The sequence below is a fragment of the Xenopus tropicalis genome, chromosome 8 (assembly GCF_000004195.4).
Source record: "Xenopus tropicalis strain Nigerian chromosome 8, UCB_Xtro_10.0, whole genome shotgun sequence".
Lineage (NCBI taxonomy): Eukaryota > Metazoa > Chordata > Amphibia > Anura > Pipidae > Xenopus > Xenopus tropicalis.
In genome coordinates this window covers 41331478-41356084 of record NC_030684.2, presented here as the reverse complement: position 1 = coordinate 41356084, position 24607 = coordinate 41331478, and the positions used below count along the sequence as shown (strand labels likewise).

The following is a 24607-nucleotide window of genomic DNA, read 5'->3' as shown; positions in this document are numbered from 1 at the left end:
AAGAGAGAGAGAAAGCTAAAGGTTAAAGATATGCTAAAAGTTATATGCAACGATAATTTAAAAATGCATACTGATCTGTACTATTCCTATGGTATCTACTGCAACAATAAACTGATTTAGCTGTTGAATATTGGCCTGCAGTGCCACAGAGGCCTTCCAGGGATGCCCAACGAAATTATTTTCAAGTTATAGGCTTCAGTTGCGTTGATGTTCTAACCCAACTTGAAAACTACAGGCTTAAGCTGGCCATACACAGGTCGATAAAAGCTGCTGCACCATTAATGAAAGAATCAAGTTACTCTTCAGCAGCATCCCCCTCTCTGAATTTGACTCCTGCATAGAGATATACAGATGTGGTTTCATCTACAATATAACAAAAGCTCATTTAAAGGTCAAACATTTTATTCAATGACATTTAAAAAAATGGAAAATAATGTAAAATATTTTTATTAGGAGAGTTAGAAAAATAATAGCCCATGCATTACAGTAAAAGACAGAGGAGCTTAATAAAAATTAAAAGCTTTCTTCTGTTCTACTAACCAATTGCAACCAATCAGCTGACAATATTTACTGAACAGTAATGTATCAATTGGATGCTATGGGTAACCAGGACAGGAGCAACCAATGCACCTGTCATTATATTATTCTGTAGCTTTAAGGTACCAGTGGGCCCTGGGCAAAATTTCATTGGTCGGTCCCACTGGCCCAAGAGATTTGTGATAGAATAACCTTCATGCGCATGAAATTCAATATAGTAAGGCAGGCAGTGAAGAAATGGACTGAGCTTACATGATTCTCAGGTGTGCTGCCCTGGATACACAGCACTATTGGAATATTTAATGTTTAAATGATTTTTTTGTAGACTTGGGCTATGGAAATCCAAATTACAAAATTACTCCTTATCCAGAAAACAAACCCCAGGTGCCAAGCATTCTGGATAACAGGTCCCATACCTGTATTGTAAAAATGCATGGCACCAAGCATACAAGTAGTAACATATAGCTAAACAGTTATATCTAGGTCATACAGGTGTGGGACCTGTTATCCAGAATGCTTGGTATCTGGAATTTTCCAGATAAGGGTTTTTTTCTGTAATTTGGATCTCCATACTTTGAGTCTACTAAAAAAACTCATGTAAACATAAATGTATCCCACTAGGATTGTTTTGTTAATTATATCTTAGTTGCCATCAAGTACAACATACTGTTTTATCATTACAGAATAAAAGGAAATCATTTTTAAAAATTAGAATAATGTGCTTATCATGGAGTCTATGGGAGATTTCCTTCCCGTAATTTTTGTATAACAGGTTTCCAGATAAGGGTTCCATACCTGTACATATATACAATATGAATTTTAAGTAAAATTGCTATACGGGTAATGTGAATACTATATATTCAGCAAACAGTACACATTTTATTCCCCTCTGCCAAAAACACTAGGGTTAAAATGGCAAGCTCTCTAAGACACAAACTAAAATATTTTGGCATAAAGGTAATGATTTGATAATAATCTAAGTAAGGAGGGCCCCCTTACTTTATTAAAAGGTGCAGCTGTAGCCCATTCCACGCTTCTGTACAGCACTAATGTATCTGTATAATTATGCTAACTGTAGCATGTGCCTATGAAAGGTAAGCAGCCATTCCTTCATGGTTTGTTAAATTACTGAGATTATGTATGCACTTCTAACCATTAAGCATGATGGTGGTTAGTGGTTGTATGCTCTTTTGCTCCTAAGTGCTCAGTAACATTATGTTCCAGGCTAAAAACAGTAGTGTGATCGATCTATATGTCAATGAAAAATCATTTATAATGTGAACATAATCTACTCACAAATCAGTGTGAATTGCTTCTACTGTATCATTAACCTTTTCGAGCCATACCATAGGCTCAGCGTACCAAGATCAGGCCTCGTAGTGTGGAAGAGGGCACACAGATGGGTATTTATACTCCTGTAGTTTATGGTGCATTTGGATGGAAAGGCTTCACTGTCTTGGGGAAGGCATACAGGTGCGACTTGCTTTTGTGACACAAGGTGAAGACCAACATTGCAGAGGCTGAAGTTTGTTGTGGGTTAATGTAACAAAAGGTCCAAATTCTGCTACTGTCTAGTAGCCTATAGCAAGCAATCATCAGGTAGCATAAACTCTGTAGTTGTTATTGATTACTAAACCTGACCAAGTTTTGCACTTTTATTTACAAAACTGAGTAACAGAGGCAAAGGAAATGTATTGTAGAGTAAGATGGCTAGAATAAATGATTACTATTATTATTTAAAGTAAAGCTTTACTGTTTGAGAACTGTTGCCCTTCAGTTGCCAACGTATAGCTTCCAGCACCTTTTGACAGCCAAATGATGTTGGAGGTGTAAAAAGTTGTTGTTGTTGTTGAAAGTCCATATCATGGACAGCTGTACGGCCCACAGAAAGGCTATTATTGGTGCTGCCATAAAAAGATTTTTTTACTTCCTGTTCAAAATGGCTGAATCCGTTTGTGTATAAATAGGCAGGGGCAAGTAAGGCTGCACTGGGTATACATAAATACTCTGACTAATGAACCTGCCTCGCCTGAGAGTGCCACAAGCAGCACTGCCTTCTGAGGGATTAGGCCCAGGGTAATGTTAGCAGCTACCACATCCTGCCTACATGAATGAGTAAGCAGCAATGACATAAGCAAACCGCATAGGTCAGATCCCCACTATTTAACAGATCTCTGACAGTGACCTTGCTTTCAACTGTTCCAGCCTTCTCTGAGAAGGAAAGGGTTACATCCCTCTCCACACCCACTCTGCTGCCCTACAGGCAGGAGATCACAGAGGCCTCACACAGTGTTGCTAAGTGAATCAAGATGCGGGGGATAATACCTCCCTCACATGGAGGGGACCCCTGAGTTACATCGCAAACATAGCGCTCAAAAGCTTCATTGAGCCTCAGCCTCCGGAAGGCGAGAAGCACTGAATAGAAACATTCAGAGAAACACAGCTTTATGTCTAAATTAGGAGCCGCTTCCCAGCCACAGACATAACGACAGCAGGAGAAGAGTAACTCTCTCTTCCATACTATGGGTGCCTGTGCCAAGCTGATCCACAATGCACTGCAGCCTCCCTTTGGCAGTTCTGAATAATCAAAGGATTCAAAGTCCCAAGGTTTCTGTAGCCCAGAACAGATTTTCCCTGAATGTCAATTATGATATATTATGCCAAAATCAACATATGTTTAAGCTGATTCCAAGCTTAACGCAATCTGCAGTTATCCTAGATCTGCTTATGCTCTTTTACCATGGAAGGCATGTGTACACATTAAATTAATAGGATAATGAAACATACTTAATCTTGTTCCTGCACATACACAGACTCACATAATACCAATTTTTTTAAACAGTAAGGTTAGTGGCACATTTTGTGGCTTTTTGTCCGTCCTTACCTTCCAGCAGAAAACAGGGGACAAAAAACTCTCCACCTGTCATGGCTGCTACTTTTTCGCTAATGACAATCCCCCTGGTTCTAACATATCACTGCTCTGTGTGCCAGCCATGGAGCTTGTCATTAAGTACCATTAGGAGCAGTGATAGGTAGAGAGAGAAGTTTTGTCTATCACTGTTTCCTGATGAACTACAGCAGCGGACAAGATGCCCTGTGTGCTGCTAGCCTAAGGATAATAGGGTTATAAAAAGGAATAAGGAAAAATAGATGAAAGAGAGAAACAATAACAGGTAACCTTTAAATAGTGCTATATCCCTACCTAATGTTTTTTGCCACTTATGGCACACGTCTAGTCCTATTGCAAGTTTCAACCTAATATTTAGGCCATGAATGCTGCAAATTAATAATATCAAGTGGGTTCATAATGTCTAACACATTTTTTTCAGCGAAACCAAGAAAGACTTTGCTGTATTTGATTGAGCAATCTCATATTTGCTGGTACAGGTATGAGACCTGTTATCCAGAATGCTTGGGACCTGGGGTTTTCCGGATCAGGGATCAAGTGCAGAGAAAAAGGAAATCTTAAAATGGAGTCTATGGGAGATGGCCTTTCTGTAATTCGGAACTTTCTGGATAACAGGTTTCCGGATAAGGGATGTACCTGTATATGAATTCTTTAAATTAGAGGCAACAATTTTTAATTAATATTTTACATTTAATCATCTCAAATCTATAGTTCTCATCAAGTTTTTTGTACAAATTGCTAATTGTTGTGCTTTCTGTGTGTTTACATTTTAGGGAAATTTGAGCTTTTGCTTTATTAAGCATAACCGAAAGTAATTCTTTTTGGTAGTGATTTGCTCAAAGTGATGTGTTAGGGTCCCTGGGCGTCTATGCATCTCCAGCATAGAGGCGAGACCAATGTTTATATTTTGGTGAGTTTTGTTTGGTATATCTACCATTTTGTTGATGAATTATAGTACAATTCTTGTATTTTGGCGAAAGGGAATGATGAGTCAATTAACTTTTGTTTGCATCTATAACTGAACATAAGTGAACCAATAATCCTTCCACATTAGTCTAAAGCTAAGGTGAAAGTACATCCAAGTTGCACTTGGGCAGCATTAGACCCTTCTTTTGCACTAGCACCAATGAATTCTTTAATATAGAGAAAAGGAAGTCTACCAGCACTGCTAATTTTTTCAAACCGCAACCTCCCCCAGTCGAAAATAATAACCCAGCCAACCTGGGCCCTGGTTAAGCATGTGGGAAGATGATCAAATGTTCAGTGAATGTAACAAACTCTCTCTGTATTACAAACAGCCCATAGGTTGTAATTGTTCATCAGCCTATGCCTCTGCTGGGTCATCTAAACTCCAAGGCCCTTTAGCATCAGCCAGTTGCCACACCCTTGCTTTCCAACAATGGAACTAATACTTGACAGAATATACAGTATACAACACTGAGGCTGTGGGTCTTCCTATTAGTTTTCTAGAGGAGGACAATGACAGGCCTCTGCATGGAAATGTAAGTCTTGTATTAATGGTCTGGACTCTGATGCCTCGGACCTGTTAATCAGCTATAGTGTACATATTACTGATTTCAGTAGGGTCAGCTGAGATGACATTCCAGATAACATATCATATTTACCTCATGTTAATGGTCTGCTTTGTTAAGCAGTATATGTGTGTTTGTGTCTAACAATGCTCCATGTGTGCAGCTTGTATAATGCGCTACAGTAATATCCTTCAAAGCTAATGAATTCTGGGAGAGGCAAAGCACAGTATGGCAGCACAGCTCTAAGGAAACAGGAACAGTATTTCTTACTTACTGCTGTGATTACACACTGGGCTCTTTTATGTAGGTAAAAATAGCTGAAAAACCTGATGCGCCTCCTAAAACCAGAACATCCAGTTGCAGATGCCAATGCAAGCTTAAGGCCAAGCTGTAGCACCTCAGCTGTAAATATGCAAATAAAGAAAGAGGTGTATTACCCAAAATGTAAAAATAGTATTGGCTGCAGTGGCTGTTCTTTAATGTAAATAAGCTTACTGTTAGTAGGTGGAAGCTCTGCCATGCAGCATGTCTATAGCTATCCCAGAACTGGTTACCTTCCCACCTTGACAGCATGCCAGCCCTGTAGTTAATTAACTGATTATTTTTTGTTGCTGGAGCATCTCCTTTCAGGGTTGCAGCATTTAAGGACATGTAAACCTTGAATTTTCCTACTATGTTTATAAGTTAGGCACATATCCCCCACCCAAACCACATAATCTGTACCGCAAATCCCTCGGCTCGTCAGCACCATCACATTTTCCTAAACAAAAACTACACATGTATCATTTTATATAATGTTTCTTTTAACAACATTATCCGTTAACTAGAATGTATGTTGTGAAAAAAATGCTAAGGAACATGTAATATGCCTGTAGGGCAGTTTGTCACTGCTTAGTACTGTACCTGCAATTTACATGCTGGTACCCACTGACTTTAATGGGAAGTGCCACAAGGAAGCAGCTGACTGGAAAATGTACAGTGCTTTATAGGTGTATACAACACGCTACAATACAGTGTAATATAAATATTACACTATAATCACTAGGATTGGTGCTCTATTCTCCTGGGAACAGGAACAAATGCCATTCAGAGACTCATTTATCTCAGTGTTGTAAGGAGGAGGGCCCGTTAATGGGAGCTCCCGGAATGCCTTAATATTGGCTACGGCCAGATCCGATGCTTCACACATACCAGGCATGCCTAGTGGGATTCCCCCTCAGGATGGCCAGCTGTCTGCCTCTGCACACAGGGAGATTCCCAGAGCTTCCAGGAGAGTTACAGGAAAAGCTCAGGGATTAGTATGTATCAGGACAGCTCACACTCACCAGGAGGATAGTTTGTATTGATTTTAGGAACTGCACTATGCCAAAGGGACATTATATCATTTACTTACTAAAAAAGTGTAAGTTTACAGAAAATGGGAGACTTTGCCAAGACAGGGAAGTTGGTGTTAGCTGGATCTAGCAGACAGAAACTAACCAGTGGCATCTCCGTTACCAGGAATACAGGCACAACGAAAGGGGATCCCTACAAAAGCTAATTGCTATTAAAAGCAGTATCTGGCTGTTCTCTGCACTGATGCTTCTGACTCCTGAAACAATGTAACAGAAGTGCAGCATGGTCTTACTAAGTCACAGTGTTACCCCACAGTGACTACCACTCTCCATATGTCATAAAAAGCAATACATTTGCCCAGTAGTAGTAACCCCATAGCATCCATTGGTCCTGAGGAAAATGAGTGCCTTTAATTGCATAGCCCCATAGCTAATAAGCAGTGTAGCAGTTACATATAATGAAACGCCTTGACTGACATAGTATTTGAGCTTATATATTTTGCCCAAAGTGTGGTACTAACACCTCATTTTTTGTAAATATTATTTTTAAAGGCAGAAACTGTGCGTTGACAATCATTCTTCTTTTTGTGTACAAGTCACCAGCTAGGACTGGGATTACAAATTTACTGACAATGTAAATACCTTTAAATTTATAATACTCCGTAAATCCCTCCCTTCCCTGACCTGCTCTGCTACCCTATAACCTCTTAAAAGGGCTCGGTTCCTGCTCTCCACAATGGACCCATCCCTGGCCTGCCTATTTTCCGACCCTCTCACACACAGACCATTATTAGACTGCAAAATACATGGCAACCCTAGGTGCTATATGTTATTAGACTTGATGCAACTTTGCACCTTCCATTTGTCAGCTGGGACAATGAGAGTTCTAGAGTAGTTCTACAGGTATGGGACCTGTTATTCAGAATGCTAGGAACCTGGGGTTTTCCAGATAAGGGATCTTTCTGTAATTTGGATCTCCATAACTGGTCTGCTAAAAATAATTTAAATATTGAATAAACCCAATAGGCTTGTTATGCCTTCAATAAGGATTAATTATATCTTAGTTAGTACAAGGTACTGTTTTATAATTACAGAGAAAAAGGTAATCATTTTTAAAAATTAGAATCATTTGCTTATAATGGAGTCTATGGGAGATAGCCATTCCGTAATTTGGAACTTTCTGGATAACGGTTTTCTGGATAAGGGATCCCACACCTGTACTGTACATGAACACCTGGGTTATTGCAAACTGCTTAGCAATGCCATATACTAAGCACATTCCAAACTGGCAATGCCTTTCTGTATATATTCCTGTTAGTTCACCTATACTCCACTAAGGTGTGACCAGCTTGCACACGTGCCTCTCTGGCAGTGAAAGCGTTAATAGGATTTCCAAGGATGTGAAGTTTTCCAAATGCAGTCTGGAGTTGGAACATATGGGCAGCACATGCTCTGACACACACACACACACACACACACACACGCATACACACAGATACTGGGGGCCAAGGGTTGTGCTCATATAATCGACTCCTCTCCAGAGAGCTCTGGGTGGTTCTCTGAGAACTCTGAACACTTTCCCTAGCAGAGAAGGCTGCCATGCACTTTATTACTGACGTGTTACAGTCTTTGCCATTGTATTTGCTCCAAGGGTCTCTGAGATATAGGGTTCCCCTTCTGAAGGCTGGGAGGAACCACAGACTGCCACGGACCACGGACACTGGCTGTAATTTAATACCTAAACCAGCTACTTTGATAGGAATGTTTTTGTAATGTTAATAACATAACTGCACCCCAATTTTTGCTCAGGACAACAAAATGCACTATATCAGTGAATATACAATAAATTAAGCGATCCAAACTGCTTTTAGGGTAAGAGCAAAAGCATCGCGGCTGTTGCACCCTCCAGCTGTTGCAGAAGTGCAGCTCCCAAAACACAGAAAAAAGAAAATTAAGTGTCTGTTAAAAATGAATGCATAACCACTGAAGTTATCCCAGGTAGCTGACTAATGCAGTGACTGATAGTCATAAATGGAGAGGTTGTTTATCTACAGATTAGTGCAGCGATTTATAAGAAAGGGAGTTTTGTGTTTTTCCAAGATAAAATATTGTAACTAAACATAATCCTCCTTAGTAGCGTGGTCTTTATTTTAGATTTAAGACGGCAAAATGCATGCACAATTCAGCCTCCATAGTATATACACAGCATAATGTAACCAGCTCTGTTCTGTTAATTACCTCTCTAATTCAGTCAGCTATCAAGACATGGGGCTCAGATGTTTTCTTCTCTGCAGTTCTATACAATAGTGGGGGAAGGTGGGATACTTTAAAGGCAGTGATCCCCAACCAGTGGTTCGTGAGCAACATGTTGCTCACCAACCCCTTGGATGTTGCTCCCAGTGGCCTCAAAGTAGGTGCTTATTTTTACATTTCTGGCTGGGAGGCAAGTGTTGATTGCTTAAAACCCAGTGTAAAACCAAACAGAGCCTTCTGTAGGCTGCCAGTCCACATAGGGGCTACCAAATGGCCAGTTATAGCTCCTATTTTCACTCCCATTAACTTTTTCTATGCTTGTGTTGCTCCCCAACACATTTTCCATTAGAATGTGGCTCATGGGTATAAAAGGTTGGGGATCTCTGCTTTAAAGGGAAGAGTCATTAGCCACAGACCTTAGCACAGTGATCCCCAACCAGTGGCTCATGAGCAACATGTTGCTCCCCAACCCCTTGGGTGTTGCTCTCCATGGCCTTAAATCAGGTGCCCATTTTTGAATTCCTGGTAAGAAGGGAAAGTTTTGGTTGCATAAAAACCAAGTAAAATGCCAAACAGCCTTTTCTAGGCTGCCAGTCCACATAAGGGCTATTAAGTAGCCAACTATAGCTCTTTTGGCACCCCCAGGAACCTTTTTCATGCATGTGTTGCTCCCCAACACTTTTTCCATTTAAATGTGGCTCACGGGTATAAAATGTTGGGGATCCCTGCCTTAGCAGGAAAATCTAGTCATAGATTTCCTTATCCTATTAATAAAGAAAGAAGCCCTATGTAGAGAGCATGTAAAGGGGCATGACGGAGGGACAAAAAATGGACATTAGGTTGGGTAGTGTGATAGGCATTATGGGTTTTGTTAGACCGAGCGCTGGCACAATTGTGTGTTTCTAGCAGCTGGTCTACACTACAGCGTGGGTTAGACCGAGCGCTGGCGATTTCTTTCTGTATTATGGGTTTTGTAGTTGTGGTGAAAGAACAGGAAGGGGAATAATAAGGCTTAGCCTCAGACTTGAGGCTGGGTTTTGGTTGGGGAGTAATGTTATTGTAAGTCATGATAACTGTTAATGTAGCCTTCAGCAGCCTTTGCACATATGTTCACCAAGCTATTCAAATGTTACAAGGGTGTAGGTTCTTTCTGGTTAGGAGAGTTTATATTATGTTAATGTAGCATACATGTGAATAAATCAAACTACAGTCTTTTCAGACAAGCTATTGTTGGTGTATTTGGGTATAGGTTACCCAGTCCATGCATTCAGTCTTACTCAAGTCAAGCCAAAAGCTATCAACGTTTCATTGAAAAACCTGAATCATTTCAGGCCAGTCACTGATCTACTCTGTGCTATTACTCTATTGTCAAAAAGTACAGAGCTGCACTGACCAGTAGTGACATATGAATAAACATATGCATGCATATATGTCTATGTCATCTACACTACCCAAAAAGTGCCACCCCTTTCAGATCAGAGAAGAGGGGGGTACTGCAAAATCAGGAGGTGTAGCCTGAGAACAAGTACATTCACACTAATATATTTAAACAAATATACATAAAAGAAAGACATACAAGTCAGCTATACTGGTATCAGACCAACTGTCCTGTGGGCCAGTATACGTAGGCAATGTGTATAGAGGCTTGCTTTATATTCACTCTAAATACCTAAGAAATATGTATCAAACAGGTGTTTTTTTCAAGGTCCACAATGGCAGAATATATTTATGAAATTAAAAACAGGACTTTACTCTTTTTACCCACATTTTTGCCAACTGTGGTCAGCACATCAAATGAATACCAGACAGAGCTGTTGTTTTAAACTGATTATACTAGCAGCATAAATTGCACCTATACCTTTCAAGTGAGATGTATTTAGGGGCACAGAATGTGTCGGGAAATTATACGACTACTGTTTGGACTCAGGAAGGAATTGAGAGTATTTTCTGCTTGCAATCAATAGTGTAGGCTTGGGGATTTTTTGCTTGCCTGTTCATGCCCCCCACCCTCATACAGAAAAGGTTAAACCTGATGGACGGGTGCCATTTTTCCAGCTCCACAAGCTGTGTATCTCAAGAACCTCAAACCTGTCTCACAGGAACAATGCCGCATGATTTTCCACACATCGTGACAGAGCTCTGCAATTTACTGCCCAGGGAGGAAATTCAGGTTCCTTTGGCTGCTTAACCCTGTAAACCCTTGGCACCAAGATAGCAGAGCTATAATTGTGTCATTTCATGCCGGGAGATGGGGATAATTTAATGACTGAAGCATTATTATTAGAAGGGAAGACAAAACACCATTTATTACCATTATCCACAAGAATCTACATTACCAATTCCTTTTCGAAGGTCAACTCTAGATTTATTTCATTAACATTCCCTTCATATAAAAAAATATTGAGGGCTAAATATTGAGTTATTTCTTTCTAAGGCTAATGTCAGACGAGGCGCCTGGCGTATATTTCGGCAAGCTGAAAATCACTAGCCGAAAATAGCGCCATCCGCCTCCTACCTGGGCCTGCACCCAAATGAATGGAATACGCTCAGGTGCAGGACATGTAGCCGATATCCGCCAAAAAACATGAGACTTCGTATCTTCGGCAGATATCGGCTACATGTGCCTGCACCCGAGCATATTTCATTCATTCGGGTGCAGACACAGTTAGAAGGCGGATGGCGCTATTTTCGGCAATCGATTTTCAGCTTGCCGAAAATATACGCCAGATGTCTCGTCTGACATTAGCCTGGCTTTGTTACCTTAGATTTTACAAAGGTGTTAGATAGTGGTACCAGCATTTTTTATCAGCTTCCATACTGTAGGTCTCATGTTGTGTTACAATGGTTGACCGCTCCTGTGATTAGCAGTTCTTTTTTGCACACATGCATAACCATATCTTGGCATCAATAAGTGCAGAAGGTCACTACCGTCAGGATACTAAGGAAAGCTATGTGCAAAGATTTTAATAGCACATGCCTGGATTTAGACTTTCTAAAACTGTCAGTTTGATTGTAAGAGAAACCTGTTTGCATGTGTAATTATATATAATAGCAAAGTGCATGCTGACGAAGGCAGCAGGAAGCTGGCAGACTGTAGCCCCTCACTGTCTGCTGCTGCATATTCTGTTCATGTCACAACACATCTGGTCTTGCAGTGAATGAGAAGCCAGTTGCTCACACAGTTACTCTGCTGGCCAAAACTTTTTTTCTTGGGTGAAGGTAAACAAGGCTCTGCTTGTTAGCAGGCGACAAGAGCAGACAGCGAGTGCCCTACATACAGCATCCCCTTTGTTGGTTCCCTGATCTTCCTGCAACTCTGATAAGAGCACACTTTTCCAAGTGTAAAGTTTGAAAGGGCGCTCTCTTCCACAGCAATGACGCCAACAAGGGGGCTCCTTTCGAAATGGTAACTCTTTCACTGCTAGAGCCATTTATGGAACAATTCCTCCTCTGCTAAAGAGGTCAAATACAAGTGGTTTTTGGGCAATGTTACCGGCATTACCAATATAGATAGTGGCCAAATGACCTGTTCGTAAAACACAAACCTGACATTAGCTACGTTGCTGTACTGCAAGGGCAAAGCATACAAAAAAAAACAGCATTCTTGACAAACAAATCTGTTTTCACAATAATACAAAATTTCACATATTGTCCAACCTGATGGTAGCTTAAGGGCTCTGGCACATGGGGGAGATTAGTCGCCCGCGAACAGGGAGTTATCAGGAACTATCATGAAGAGGTTTATTTTCTATGCGCTTCATCTCATGGAAATAAGAGACGACTGTAAGCTCCACTGGGATAGGGAACAATGAATAATGTCTGTAAATCACTGGGTAAAATGTGTCAGTGCTATATAGCCAACAGGAAATAAATAATCAAAATATGAGTTTGTAAAACTATGTATAGCAACAGTTACTGTATCACCTGGCAATGTTAAGAAATGGGAATTTATAAATATGCCTTTTTGTTGCATTGGAACAAAAAGAAGATCTGAAACCCTGCAATCTGTTCATCTCTTCAAGAAAACTTTCTTCCTTTTTTTTTTTTTAACTTTGACCACATGACACATGATGCGGTAAAAGTGTAGTCAGTTAGGTTTATAGAGCATCAAACTCAGCTTCCTAAAGCCCACAAGACGACCTGGCATCCAGGGCCCTTAGACAGTACTAAATGTATTATATAGGCCTTTGATAGGAATCCCAGTGGGCCCTACTGGGAGCTCCTCTGGTACAAGGGCAGTGTAGTCTGACATATCAGTTATAACATAATCAGTTTTTTAAAAAAGAAACATTTGTTTGAGTTGTTTAGGGCCCTCCAGAAGTGTCAGATCCCAGCTCTGAAACATATGAAATCCCTCCAAATAGGCAAATCATAGGTTAATTCTTTCCTTCACATACACACAATGATACTTTAAAAACAAACTCAGACCAACTCAGCACATGTATAGGGAAATAAATATAGCTGCTTGCACTGGAATGTGCCCAAAAAAACCCCAAACAAGGAAGTTCTAAGTGCATGTGGTTGGTCCGGACTATATTATTCACAATGTTTTTAGAAAACCAATGTAGCTGACTAAGGCTGCTTGCATGTTTCATCAGAGGGAAAACTGGATATGCAAGCACAGCATTACAAGGCATCAGTACTGGCACACACATTCTGGTAAAAAACTATATATTTTTGCTTTTGCAATATATGTACATGCAAACACACATATATGCAGTAATACACCCTCTATGGGAACACATAAGGTTCCATGACCTTGAAGGCTGCAAACTGAGTACTTTTATACTTGAAACATATTATATTTTGCATTTGGAAGTAGATTGTTTTTTTACAATCAGCACACTTAAATGAGTCATGTGACACAAGTGTCACAGATACAAATTATGTAATAATCGATTATAAATGACAACACAATAAAGCCCTATTTCTAAATTTACTCTTTGCAGTTTGCAGGAGCAATACGTATACACAAAATATATAAGATTAGGTTTGACCTGGTCTTGTGTATTATATTGGAATTAATGTACCCCTATTGTACAATATAAGGATATAAAAAGTCACAAAGGAGTTCCATGGCCATATTAAAGCACAAAGCACAAGGCTGTATTTCAGGCAAGAAAATAGACAGATGAGCTGGTGTATTTTCAGCAAGTACCTGAGGGCAAGGGAAAGTTAAGGACATTGTTACATGATAGAACCAAGTGAAGAAGAAAGGTTCAATGAGAAGGGCTCATTTACATCCACAGACACAGTGGGCAATTTCCCCGCATTGTGCCTGTAATGACGCGGGTCAAAAATGGTGCGTTGCAGAGAAAAAGCATGGCAAAATTGCACTGTGGGTAAATAAATACACCCAAGTCTTGGAAACATGACTCTTGATATGACTGAATGCATCAAAAGTGACTTGAAAAAACGGTATTAAAACAAGAGTGAGTCATATATGGGGACACACCAGCAGGTTCTCACTAGCTGCAAATCTTTCTTCATGAGTGGTCAGCCCCAAGATCTCCAGCTGGGCACACAGACCAATGCCTCACTGATATAGCATGGGCAATAGTGGCAAGATTTGACTGTCACAGTAGGGAGTGAGAAGAAGAAAGGGTGCTGCAATTCAGCTACAAAGTTGTGATTACTTTAACCCAGATATTTCAAAGACGAGTCTGCAGATGAATCCAGTAGTTGCAATGATCACACAGGAAAAAAGCATAAAAGGGGGAAATACCATAGAAGCATATGTGTAACCTCTTCTTCTATTCGTTTGAACATTACACAGGTCTGTATTTCTTCAAGTATCTTATGCAACAAATGCTCAGCTCATGTATTTCCTTGATGCCAAATATGGAACATCAGTCATTTCTTTAAGAAATGTGGCTCTTTTAAGCAAGCATAGGAAAATATCTGATCCATATATCCAGAATGTACACGTATACACAAGGCTTATCACTGCACGATAAAGCTAGTCTTATTTATTATTGTTTTTATCATGCTTTATTTATATAACACCTAGATATTCCACATGTATAATCAGAGAAAACACACATCATTCACATCAGTCCCTGCCCCAGTGGCGCTAATAATCTTAGGTTTCTATTATACAATCACACACTAGGGTCCATTGTGCACTTCTATCTTTTTTTGCCTGCCACTGGAAAATAGAAAACAGGGTATAGTTACTGCTCCAGAGCTGCAGCCTGTAATGAAGAGTATACAGAGGGGCTCTCCTGAGCTTAAGCCAAGTCCATACTGACAATCGGTGGATTTGCCAGAGGGGCTGCTGTAAGATGCCATAGACAATCATTTTTAGTGGTATAGCTTGGGGCTGTTTGGGCCTCTGTGTACATTAAATGCCAGAGCCCACTTTGAATCCCAGTCCAGGCCTGGCTTAAGCTGTATCCATGGGCACATAGAGCATATTCTCTGCTGGTGTATATAAGCTGGCAGAGGAAGACCAAAAACTCATCATAGTCTCATCTATTGAATGGAAAATTAATGACTGTTGCATGTTTCCTGTTCATGTCACTGGGAGATGCCAGTGGTTGTTTTGGGCTCTTTTCGGTAAGTTGAAATACACAGGAGGAGTGTATACTCATTTATCTATACCAGTAATTTAGCCTGCCCCAGCCACCCACAGTGCCAAAGGGTGTCTGGGTATACTGGTACAAGTTCTAACCATTCTGCTGCACCTGGCATAATTACTGTGTTTAACCTGTACCAGCACTCTATCTTCAGATACCTGTGTGACAAAAAAAATACAAGAGGGGGTTGATGATAAAACTTGTGTAGTTGAGCCCTTAAGCTTGTGTCACACATGGTGTTTCTAGTAAATATGCTGCCAATATGTAGCCTTCAATTGCTTGATAGGAATAGCATTCGTGGGGTGCTTTTCAGCTTGAAAATACAGGCATTGGATCCCTTATCCATCAACCCGTTATCCAGAAAGCTCTGAATTGTGGGGACCCTCTCCCATAGAGTCCATTTTAAGCAAATAATTCTAATTTTTAAAACCAATTTCCTGTTTCTCTGTATTAATAAAACAGTACCTTATACTTGGTGGGAACTAAACTGCATGAATCCATATTGGTGGCAGAAGAACCCTATTGAGTTTATTTAATGTTTCAATTATTTTTAGCAGACTTAAGGTATAATAGGTCCCTTATCCAAAAAACCACAGGTCCCAAGCACTCCAGATAATATATCTAAACCTGTATGACTTTACCCTCTGAAAATGGTGTGCAGTGACAGGTAAATGCCATCGGCAGATCATAGATGGGGAGTAATGTAATGGATCAAAAGTTTCTATGAGTAAATAGGATAGAAAACATAAAGGCTCTTTTTTCCTTTTTTTAACTAAATTTTAAAAAACACTTTTTTTAATATGTGGCAGCAAAAAATGGTCCTTGAATTCTATAATATGAACATATTTTTTGCTATTTTTCCCAATAACATTTTTCAGTAAGAAGCAAAATAAATGCTGAACTCATTTTTCTGGGGTTAGGAAGGAAGTTTGTATCATTAAATGCAGGTTTCTGTTGCTAGAAAACCACACAGATTTCCTTTGCTTGCCTGGATTATCCCCCTGTACTCAAAGCTCAGTGAAGGTCAGGAAATTATTGGAAACGTATTAATGGGACAATACAGTTGGAAATCCCCAAAACATTAGCAGGAGGGAATATAATAATTCCTTATTGTTCCAGTAATTGTTTGATCTTAATTGAAATTACAGTGTTGTCGGTAAATCAGTTAAATATCTAATACCTAACTTACCCTTTATTTACATGTGAAGCAAACTCTGGCTTTCTGCTTAAGTGCTTCCCAAAATATGTTAGCCTGGATTTTTCCATGAAAAAACAATGTTATTTCCCTACAGACCTTTTTTTACTCCATTCAAATTGTAGATATTTTTATCGTTTAAGAATGTTTTGAGATTCATCAGAGTCTACTTAAGCAGTAAAGGGTAGTTTATCTTTAAATTAACCTTTATTGTGATATAGACAGTAGTAGTAGTTTGTTGAAGAGTGGGCTGATTGCTATGGCTTAATTACCCCAGCAAACACATAGCAACTGGGATATCATAATTGAATATGAGAAGGCCTGAACAGCATAGATAAAATAATTAAAAAATAAGAATGATAATAACCTTAGACTTACAGTCAATCAGTTTTTTTTTAGTTGCTGGGGTTAGTGACCCAGACAACATTTTGCAGACAAGAAAGAGGAGAAATAGAAAGGCTCGTCATTTGAAAACTATAAAAAAGGAAGACCAAAGCAATAGTTACTTAGAATAGAGCAACCAGTAAGATGTTTGTTTTTAAATAGCTGATCAGTAAATGTTCCTAATAGTTTGCTATGGGTATTGCATCTTGGCCTCACAGTAATAGCTTCAAAGTGGAGATAAAAAAATGTCCCCTATTGCACTGTATGGCAATCTTTACACGGATTACATAAAAGTCCCTGCCTCAATGGATCTTATCACAATCACATACTTTATTACCAATTTTTGCAGAAGCCAATTAATCTGCCTATATGTTTTTGGAGTGTGGAAGGAAACCAGACTACCACCAAGAAACCCACAAACACATGAGAAGAACATGCAAAATCCTTGGCCACAGTGCCAATGAACTCCTGATTTGGACGCAATTACTCAGAGCTCCCAAGATGCTAGCAACTTTTAGCAATGAAGGGTTATTTTTGACACTACTACCTGCCAAAAAGAGGACAACTGCCATATGTATATATGGCCTATGTTTATGCCTATGTTTCTCTCCTCTTCTGCACATGAGTTCTTGGAATCACTGCCAGCCTGAATCCCACTCAGCCTCCTACAAGATGCCTACACAAAACATAAGCAGCCCGCATGTCATAAAATAATTCTCATTGTTTGCTTCTGTGACTTAATGTAGCTCTGGAAAGAAACCAAGCAGTGATTTGATGTTAACCCAACAAGTGCTTTTAAAACTAAATGAAGAGGCCAGCCCCAAACTACACCTTGTAACATAATAAAGTGCATGGGGTTTCCCCCACTTTCACTCTCTGTGTTGTGCCGGTATCAGTTTTCTTGGCAGTATACATAAAAGCTGCCAGTAATTTCTACACTGTGTGTAATCCCTTTATGAGGCCTTGTGTGTGTTAGTGATCTTTAGGTCTGTAGCAATTTAACTCAGCAAGTACTATTAAAACTAAATAAAAAGGCCACCCCAAACTATGCCTTGTGACATAATAAAGTGCATGGGGTTTCCCACGCTTTCTCTCTGAGTTGTGTCGGTATCAGATTTCTTGGCAGTATACATAAAGGCTGCCCATAATTTGTACACCGTGTGTAATCCCTTTATGAGGCTCCAATGTGTGTTAGTGATCTTTAGGCCTGTTGCAATTTAACCTTGCATTTATTTATAGCATGCACCTTTATTGTGATAATACTGTGCAACACTGCTGGTCCTTTTGATAAATAAAATAACATTGTGCTTTTGATGCAATCCTCTCCTGACAAGTTCACATGGGACCATATTATAGATAATCTGAATGATGCACAAGTCAGGGTACAGGTGGGGGGGTACTAACATGTATCGCTGGCAGACCTGTATCCATTGGGCAAATGTTGGACTCTGAATTGAAGCACAAAAACCCTCAGCAATTGTTTAAATTGCACAGTAGGACACAAAATGAAGTAAATATGTTGGATTGCATCTGTTTTTCCACTTTGCACCCTGTGCTGCACTAAATAAAAGATTCTTGGCATTTCACCTCTCATAGGGACCATTCACAAACCGCTCACAAGATGAAGTCTGTCAATCAGTGAACCTTTTCTTGAAGGGCCCATGCCTATTACAGGTGTCTATATGTCAATAGCAGAACAGATATCCCAACAGATTCTGTTACAGGATTTAACATAACAGGCAATATTTCAAGCATTCAACATAAAATGCCTGTGCCTGTGATATTTCTCAAAAAAAAAAACAAAAACAAAAGCCCAGATGGAAAACAATGATTCTTGCCACCTGCTTTTCAGCCCCCACAATGAGCAACAGAACACCATGATCCATAATTACAACACATTTCTCATGTGCCTATGTACTGCTGTTATAGCAATCAGCAGATCTCAATTCCATGTGATAGCCGATTTCTTCCCACAGTTCCACTGCTACTATAGGAACCAGTTCACCAGACAATACATGCTATCCCACAGCCACAGTCCCTTCCCAGAGGCTATTATCCCACTGCTACTATAGGCACCATCTCTCCCTACTATACCTGCTATCCCACAGCCACAGTCCCTTCCCAGAGGCTATTATCCCACTGCTACTATAGGCACCATCTCTCCCTACTATACCTGCTATGACACAGCCACAGTGCCTTCCCAGAGGCTATTATCCCACTGCTACTATAGGCACCATCTCTCCCTACTATACCTGCTATGACACAGCCACAGTCCCTTCCCATAGGCTATTATCCCCACTGCTACTATAGGAACCATCTCTCCCTACTATACCTGCTATCCCATAGCCACAGTCCCTTCCCAGAGGCTATTATCCCACTGCTACTATAGGCACCATCTCTCCCTACTATTCCTGCTATTCCACAGCCCCAGTCCCTTCCCAGAGGCTATTATCCCCCCCACTGCTACTATAGGCACCCTCTCTCCCTACTATACCTGCTATCCTACAGCCACAGTCCCTTCTCAGAGGCTATTATCCCACTGCTACTATAGGCACCATCTCTCCCTACTATACCTGCTATCCCACAGCCACAGTCCCTTCCCAGAGGCTATTATCCCCACTGCTACTATAGGCACCATCTCTCCCTACTATACCTGCTATCCCACAGCCACAGTTCCTTCCAAGAGGCTATTATTCCCACTGCTACTATAAGCACCATCTCTCCCTACTATACCTGCTATCCCACAGCCACAGTTCCTTCCCAGAGGCTATTATCCCCACTGCTACTATAGGCACCATCTCTCCCTACTATACCTGCTATCCCACAGCCACAGTTCCTTCCAAGAGGCTATTATTCCCACTGCTACTATAGGCACCATCTCTCCAAAAAGACAACTATTTTTGCTGCAAAACTGGGCAATAGTCAGCTCATTTAACAAGATTATCTGCCCAATTATGAGCAATAAAGAAAAAATTGCACTGTGAATAAAGCCTGAGGTATGCAGTTTGCTCCACCTACAGAGTAACACCCAGCTCTCCCGTTCATTTACAGAAATTACTCAGAGGAATTCTGATGAACCATTCTACTCATTGGTACCACACACATATTACTTTCAATATAATCTGACCCACAAACCTAATCATATACCAATCTACTGCATACTAAAAACTGGAAGTAAAGCTGGCCTTACACTGGACAATGTTGCCTACCAGACTGAAGCTGCAGCTTACTGGTCTCTGTATGGGGCCAAAACAATGGCCTTCCTGACCAATATATAGCATGGGATTGGCCAGATATCTACTGTGCTGGTGAGAAAATCCTGATGGGAGCAAGAAGTGCATTGGGTTGTGCAAATGGCCGTCTCCTGATGGGCCTGCACTGGCCATTAATAGGATAATTGGCCAAATAGGGGAACTCTCAGAAAGTTAATGAAAACAGGCTAACCCCACTGGCTAAAATTGTTTTAAATACCATTTTCTGGCCAATAACTGCATGTACCTGCATTGTCATGTTGTTTCCAATAATGTCAATCCTAGGCAACAGATAAATACACAAGAAGAGAAAATGCCCCATGTGCCATAATGCTTCACCTCAAAATGTAAATAGTACAGATGCAATTTTTATCATTGCTTGGTTGTAGATATCGCATATTCCATAATGTGTCACCTACGATAGTACAAATAAAGTTGGCCATACACATTCAGATTTTAGTCTTCTTCCGACAAGCATTCGGATATCAGTCGAACGTTTAAATGCAACAATCTAAAACTAACATTCAGACTGAAATTGTACAATAAAGCCATAAAAGTAACAAATCGGAGGATGTTCTGAACAGGAAATAGTTGGCAGACACCAATCTTACTAAAGTGACTTTCATTATAGGTCCCCCAAGGATATCATCCGATACATAATAAATGCCCAGAGTATATTGCTATCCGATCAAGATTTTTTAACCTTACGGGTCAAATAAATGATCGATCGCCATGGTATGAAAATTATCGAAACAATAATTCTGAGTTAAAAAACTGTGCGAAAATCGTTACGAAAGATTTTATTGTATTAGTATGTATATGGCCAGCTTAAGAGTTGAAGAAGAGCTGGAGTTGTCAAAAAACCTCTAAAGCGCCATCAAAACAAACATGGGTAATTAAAGAAAAGATTAGTATATATGAGAGGGAATCATGCAAATCACTTTCAGTCGCCACACTTTCACAATACTTTGTTTTTAAACTCTGAGGGATGAATTTCTTTATTACTCATACTGCTCTGTGTATAACTGTATAACTGTATAGCCATGATCCCCAACCAGTGTCTTGTGAGCAACATGTTGCTCACCAACCCCTCTGATGTTGCTCCCAGTGGCTTCAAAGCAGGTTTTCATTTTTGAATTTCTGACTTAAAGACAAGATTTGGAGGCATAAAGACCATGTGTACTGTCAAAGCAGAGCCTCCTGTAGTCTGCCAGTCATCATTGGGCTATCAAATAACCAATCACAGCCCTTATTGGTCACCCCCTAAGAAATGTTTTCATGCTTGTGTTGCTCCCCAACAATTTTTACATTTAAATGTTGCTCACAGGTAAAAAAGGTTGGAGACCACTGCTGAATAGTAACGAGCAAAAATATATAGAATATATTAATATAGTAATATAAAATAATAATACTGTATATCTCTTTATAAAGAGATTTTGGTTAAGTGTGCCCAGCAACATATATGTAATATAGCTGTACTCACATATCACTTTAAATACAACTGTTATAAGGGAAATTACCAAGGATCTCCATCCTGTGATCCTGTTTTTAATACACAAAATATTTGTGGTAAAACATCTACATTTAGAGTAAGCTTGGGCTTTTTCATACTTGGTGTTTCCCCCTCTGGCAGAGAAAACACCAATACCACCTTGTTACCACTGACCTAAATTTCTGTCACTGCCTAAAAAGTCAATAGCACATTGGTATCTGTTGTGGATAGTGACAGCCAGATGCTGCTAAAGTCACTAGCCAGAGGTATGGGTGGTTTTGGCTAGTACTACCGGTGTCTTTTCATTTATTGTTGTTTTTAGAATTTGCGAAATGCCATCTAGAGAAATATGCATACTACAGGTATGGAACATTATCCAGAATGCTTAGGACCTGAGGTGTTCCGGATATGGGGTCTATCCACAATTACTTTAAGTCTACTAAAAAATTATTTTAAACAATAAATAAACTCAATGTGATTGTTTCAGCTCCAGTAAGGATTAATCGTATCTTAGGATCAAATACTAGTTACTGTTTTATTATTATAAAGAGAAATCATTTTTAAAAATTAGAGTTTTTTTGTTTAAAATGAAGTCTATGGGAGAGGGCCTTCCCGTAATTTGGAACTTCCTAGATAATAGATCCCATACCTTTAGTACCTATCCTGGTCAATTAGGGTTTGGAAATCACAATGTAGCCTTTTCTTCCTTACCTTTTATAGCACTGATCAACGCATTCCCATCTTTTATAACATCTTTGATAAACTTGTTGGTCCTCTCCAGCTCTTGCTCGTAACCTTTTAGGCTCTCTCGGAAGATGGGGCTATCCAGGTAACAGTCGCTGAACTCCAGAGGTGAGTGACCCATATTTGCCTGCCAAGGGCACAGAAAATTAAACAATGAATAACCTTATCAAGGGAAGTAAGACAGAGAAACATGACCATTATACTTTGAATAATATTTAACAGTACATAAACCTAGACTGTGAAAGAACACTAGACTTACCTCATAAACCACATTCAAATATATAGACTATTTATCTATTTCTCTTTATCTATCTGTCTATTGCCATGTACTGTACTATAAACATACAACCAGTTGTATAACCTAGCAAAAATGTCTCTTTCTCTTTCTCTCTCTATATATATATATATATCATATATTAAATTTTTTACAAATCCCAACAACCCTTTATGTCTAAGAACTTACAATCTAATCGCTGGAGAAGGATACACAGAAGAAGCTGTCTGCACCAGAATGAAATGTACACTACATAAGGAAGGAGATAATATTTGACTTTGGCAGCACTGTCATATCCTGCACTATTTTGACAGAAAACTATTGGGATATCTGGTGAATAAATTTAGAATTCCCCCCTATGTCATGTGACCTGTCCATAAACCAGCATATCTTTTCTAACAGGCGTGCATACACCCACACTAGCTGAAGGCTATTCTGGAATAAGGGGGTTATCAGAAAGCCCAGGCAGGAGCAGACCCTGAGCTTCCTGGGGATATGAGCAGGCTGAGCTGTGACACAGAAGCAGCACCACAGGGATCATCACATTATAAACAAACAAGAGTGAGAACCACAGGATGGCTTCCTTTTGTACGGCAGCATCAATCAATGGGGCAGGCTGTACAGCAGGGGGATTAGAAGCCACCGTTACCAATGTATCAGGGACAAGCTTTTACCAAATGTCATTCAATGGCTCAGATTGTGTGGACTGCAGCTTCCTGGCACAGAATGGGTTAACCCGGGGGTGCTGAGATGAATTTGATAGGAATATTATTCAAATGTATAATTCAAAGTGCCTACCTGATTGCTGTTTGAGCAGGGAACAGATGGGATAGAGGGCTTGCCCTATGGCTCTTTGTGTTTCAGGCTGGCAGTACAGTGCTGTGGGAGGAAGGGGAATCCTGATGTTCTACTCTCATCCCTGTGCCTCAGGTCCTGCTCGCCGCTCTGAAAGGCAAAGCTCAGGGATCCCTCAGTGACAGTGGCAGGATAGCAGCAGTCAGTCCCCTGTCCTTGCAGCCAGATTTCCTTGTGCCTCCTTCCTTGGCTCGTGGCTGTACTGACTGTGAAGCTTCCTCCTCCTCCTCCTTCTCAGCCTCTCCTGCCTTTCTCTCCTCTTAAAGGGACAGTACAGTTTTCCTTTCCACTCCTTTCTTCAGGGAAGCGCCACTTCCTAGACAGTGCTATATCCAGAAGCACAGCTTGCAAATAGTGAATAGTGAGGGAACCAGTAAGCAGGGTGGGGATGGGCCCCTAATTCAGGCTGAACAATAGACAAGCTTGGCAGGGAGGGATAGTAATCTGAGAAAGGGAGTTACTGGCAGGGTAAGGTGGTGAACCTGGCTGGGTTTAAGAGTAATAGGGCAAGGGGCACTTTAAAGGCAGCTTTTTTAGTAGCTTAAAAATACAATATTAGGGAGATACCCTTCCCTCCCTAACATTCTGGAGAAGGCTGGTGGATGGAGCTCTTCCACTTATTAAATTAACTTACAAAACAAGGGGTGCATATGATAAGATCTGGGGAAACTGGTACAACCAAGATAATCTGGACACATAGCTCACCCCCCTCATATCAAGTGTGACTGACCTGACAGAACTAAACACAACCACCTAAACAGTGACAACTGCAATGCCTAGCAATAGTATCCTTGCTTGTATTGACCTAAACTCGACTGACACCATTCCAATGTCGGTATATTAAACACTGTTTTGAATTTTATTGTTTTATGATGTTGTAACAAAAAATTACCTTTGAAAAAAAAAATATAAAATTAAAGTGCCTGAAATCCCCTTCACACACAGACTAATAATGCACTTGCTCCAGCCATGTAAATGTATGTATTTATTTTGTGGCTCCTCAGAATTACCTGCAAGCATCCAGTGCAGCTAAGTGATAGATGCTTTTCCCACAGTCCCCTTTCAGGTAAATCACTTTCACTGGTGGCAGTGGTAATCTACAGATTACCAGCAGTGGCAAAAATCACTCCTGATAACTTTAAGAGCCATAACTGCCCTCTCTGCACTCAAGATGCAACCCTTGTAGAAATGCAAAAATTAATAGTTGGGGGGAACAGAGGAAAGGCCATCTCAGGGCTGTTGGTGGTCAGAATCATACCTTGCCAGTGAC

General features: G+C 40.2%; 1 protein-coding gene across 1 annotated transcript in view; it reads right to left on the bottom strand.

The window, feature by feature from the left end:
• The window catches only part of ophn1 (oligophrenin 1), an 86337-nt gene extending 62834 nt beyond the window's left edge, over positions 1-23503 (bottom strand). Inside the window, 2 exon segments of the mRNA NM_001079012.1 lie at positions 22176-22335; positions 23281-23503. Coding sequence (NP_001072480.1) covers positions 22176-22329 — 154 coding nt within the window. The 5' untranslated portion in view covers positions 22330-22335; positions 23281-23503.
• Between the last annotated feature and the right edge of the window lie 1104 nt (positions 23504-24607).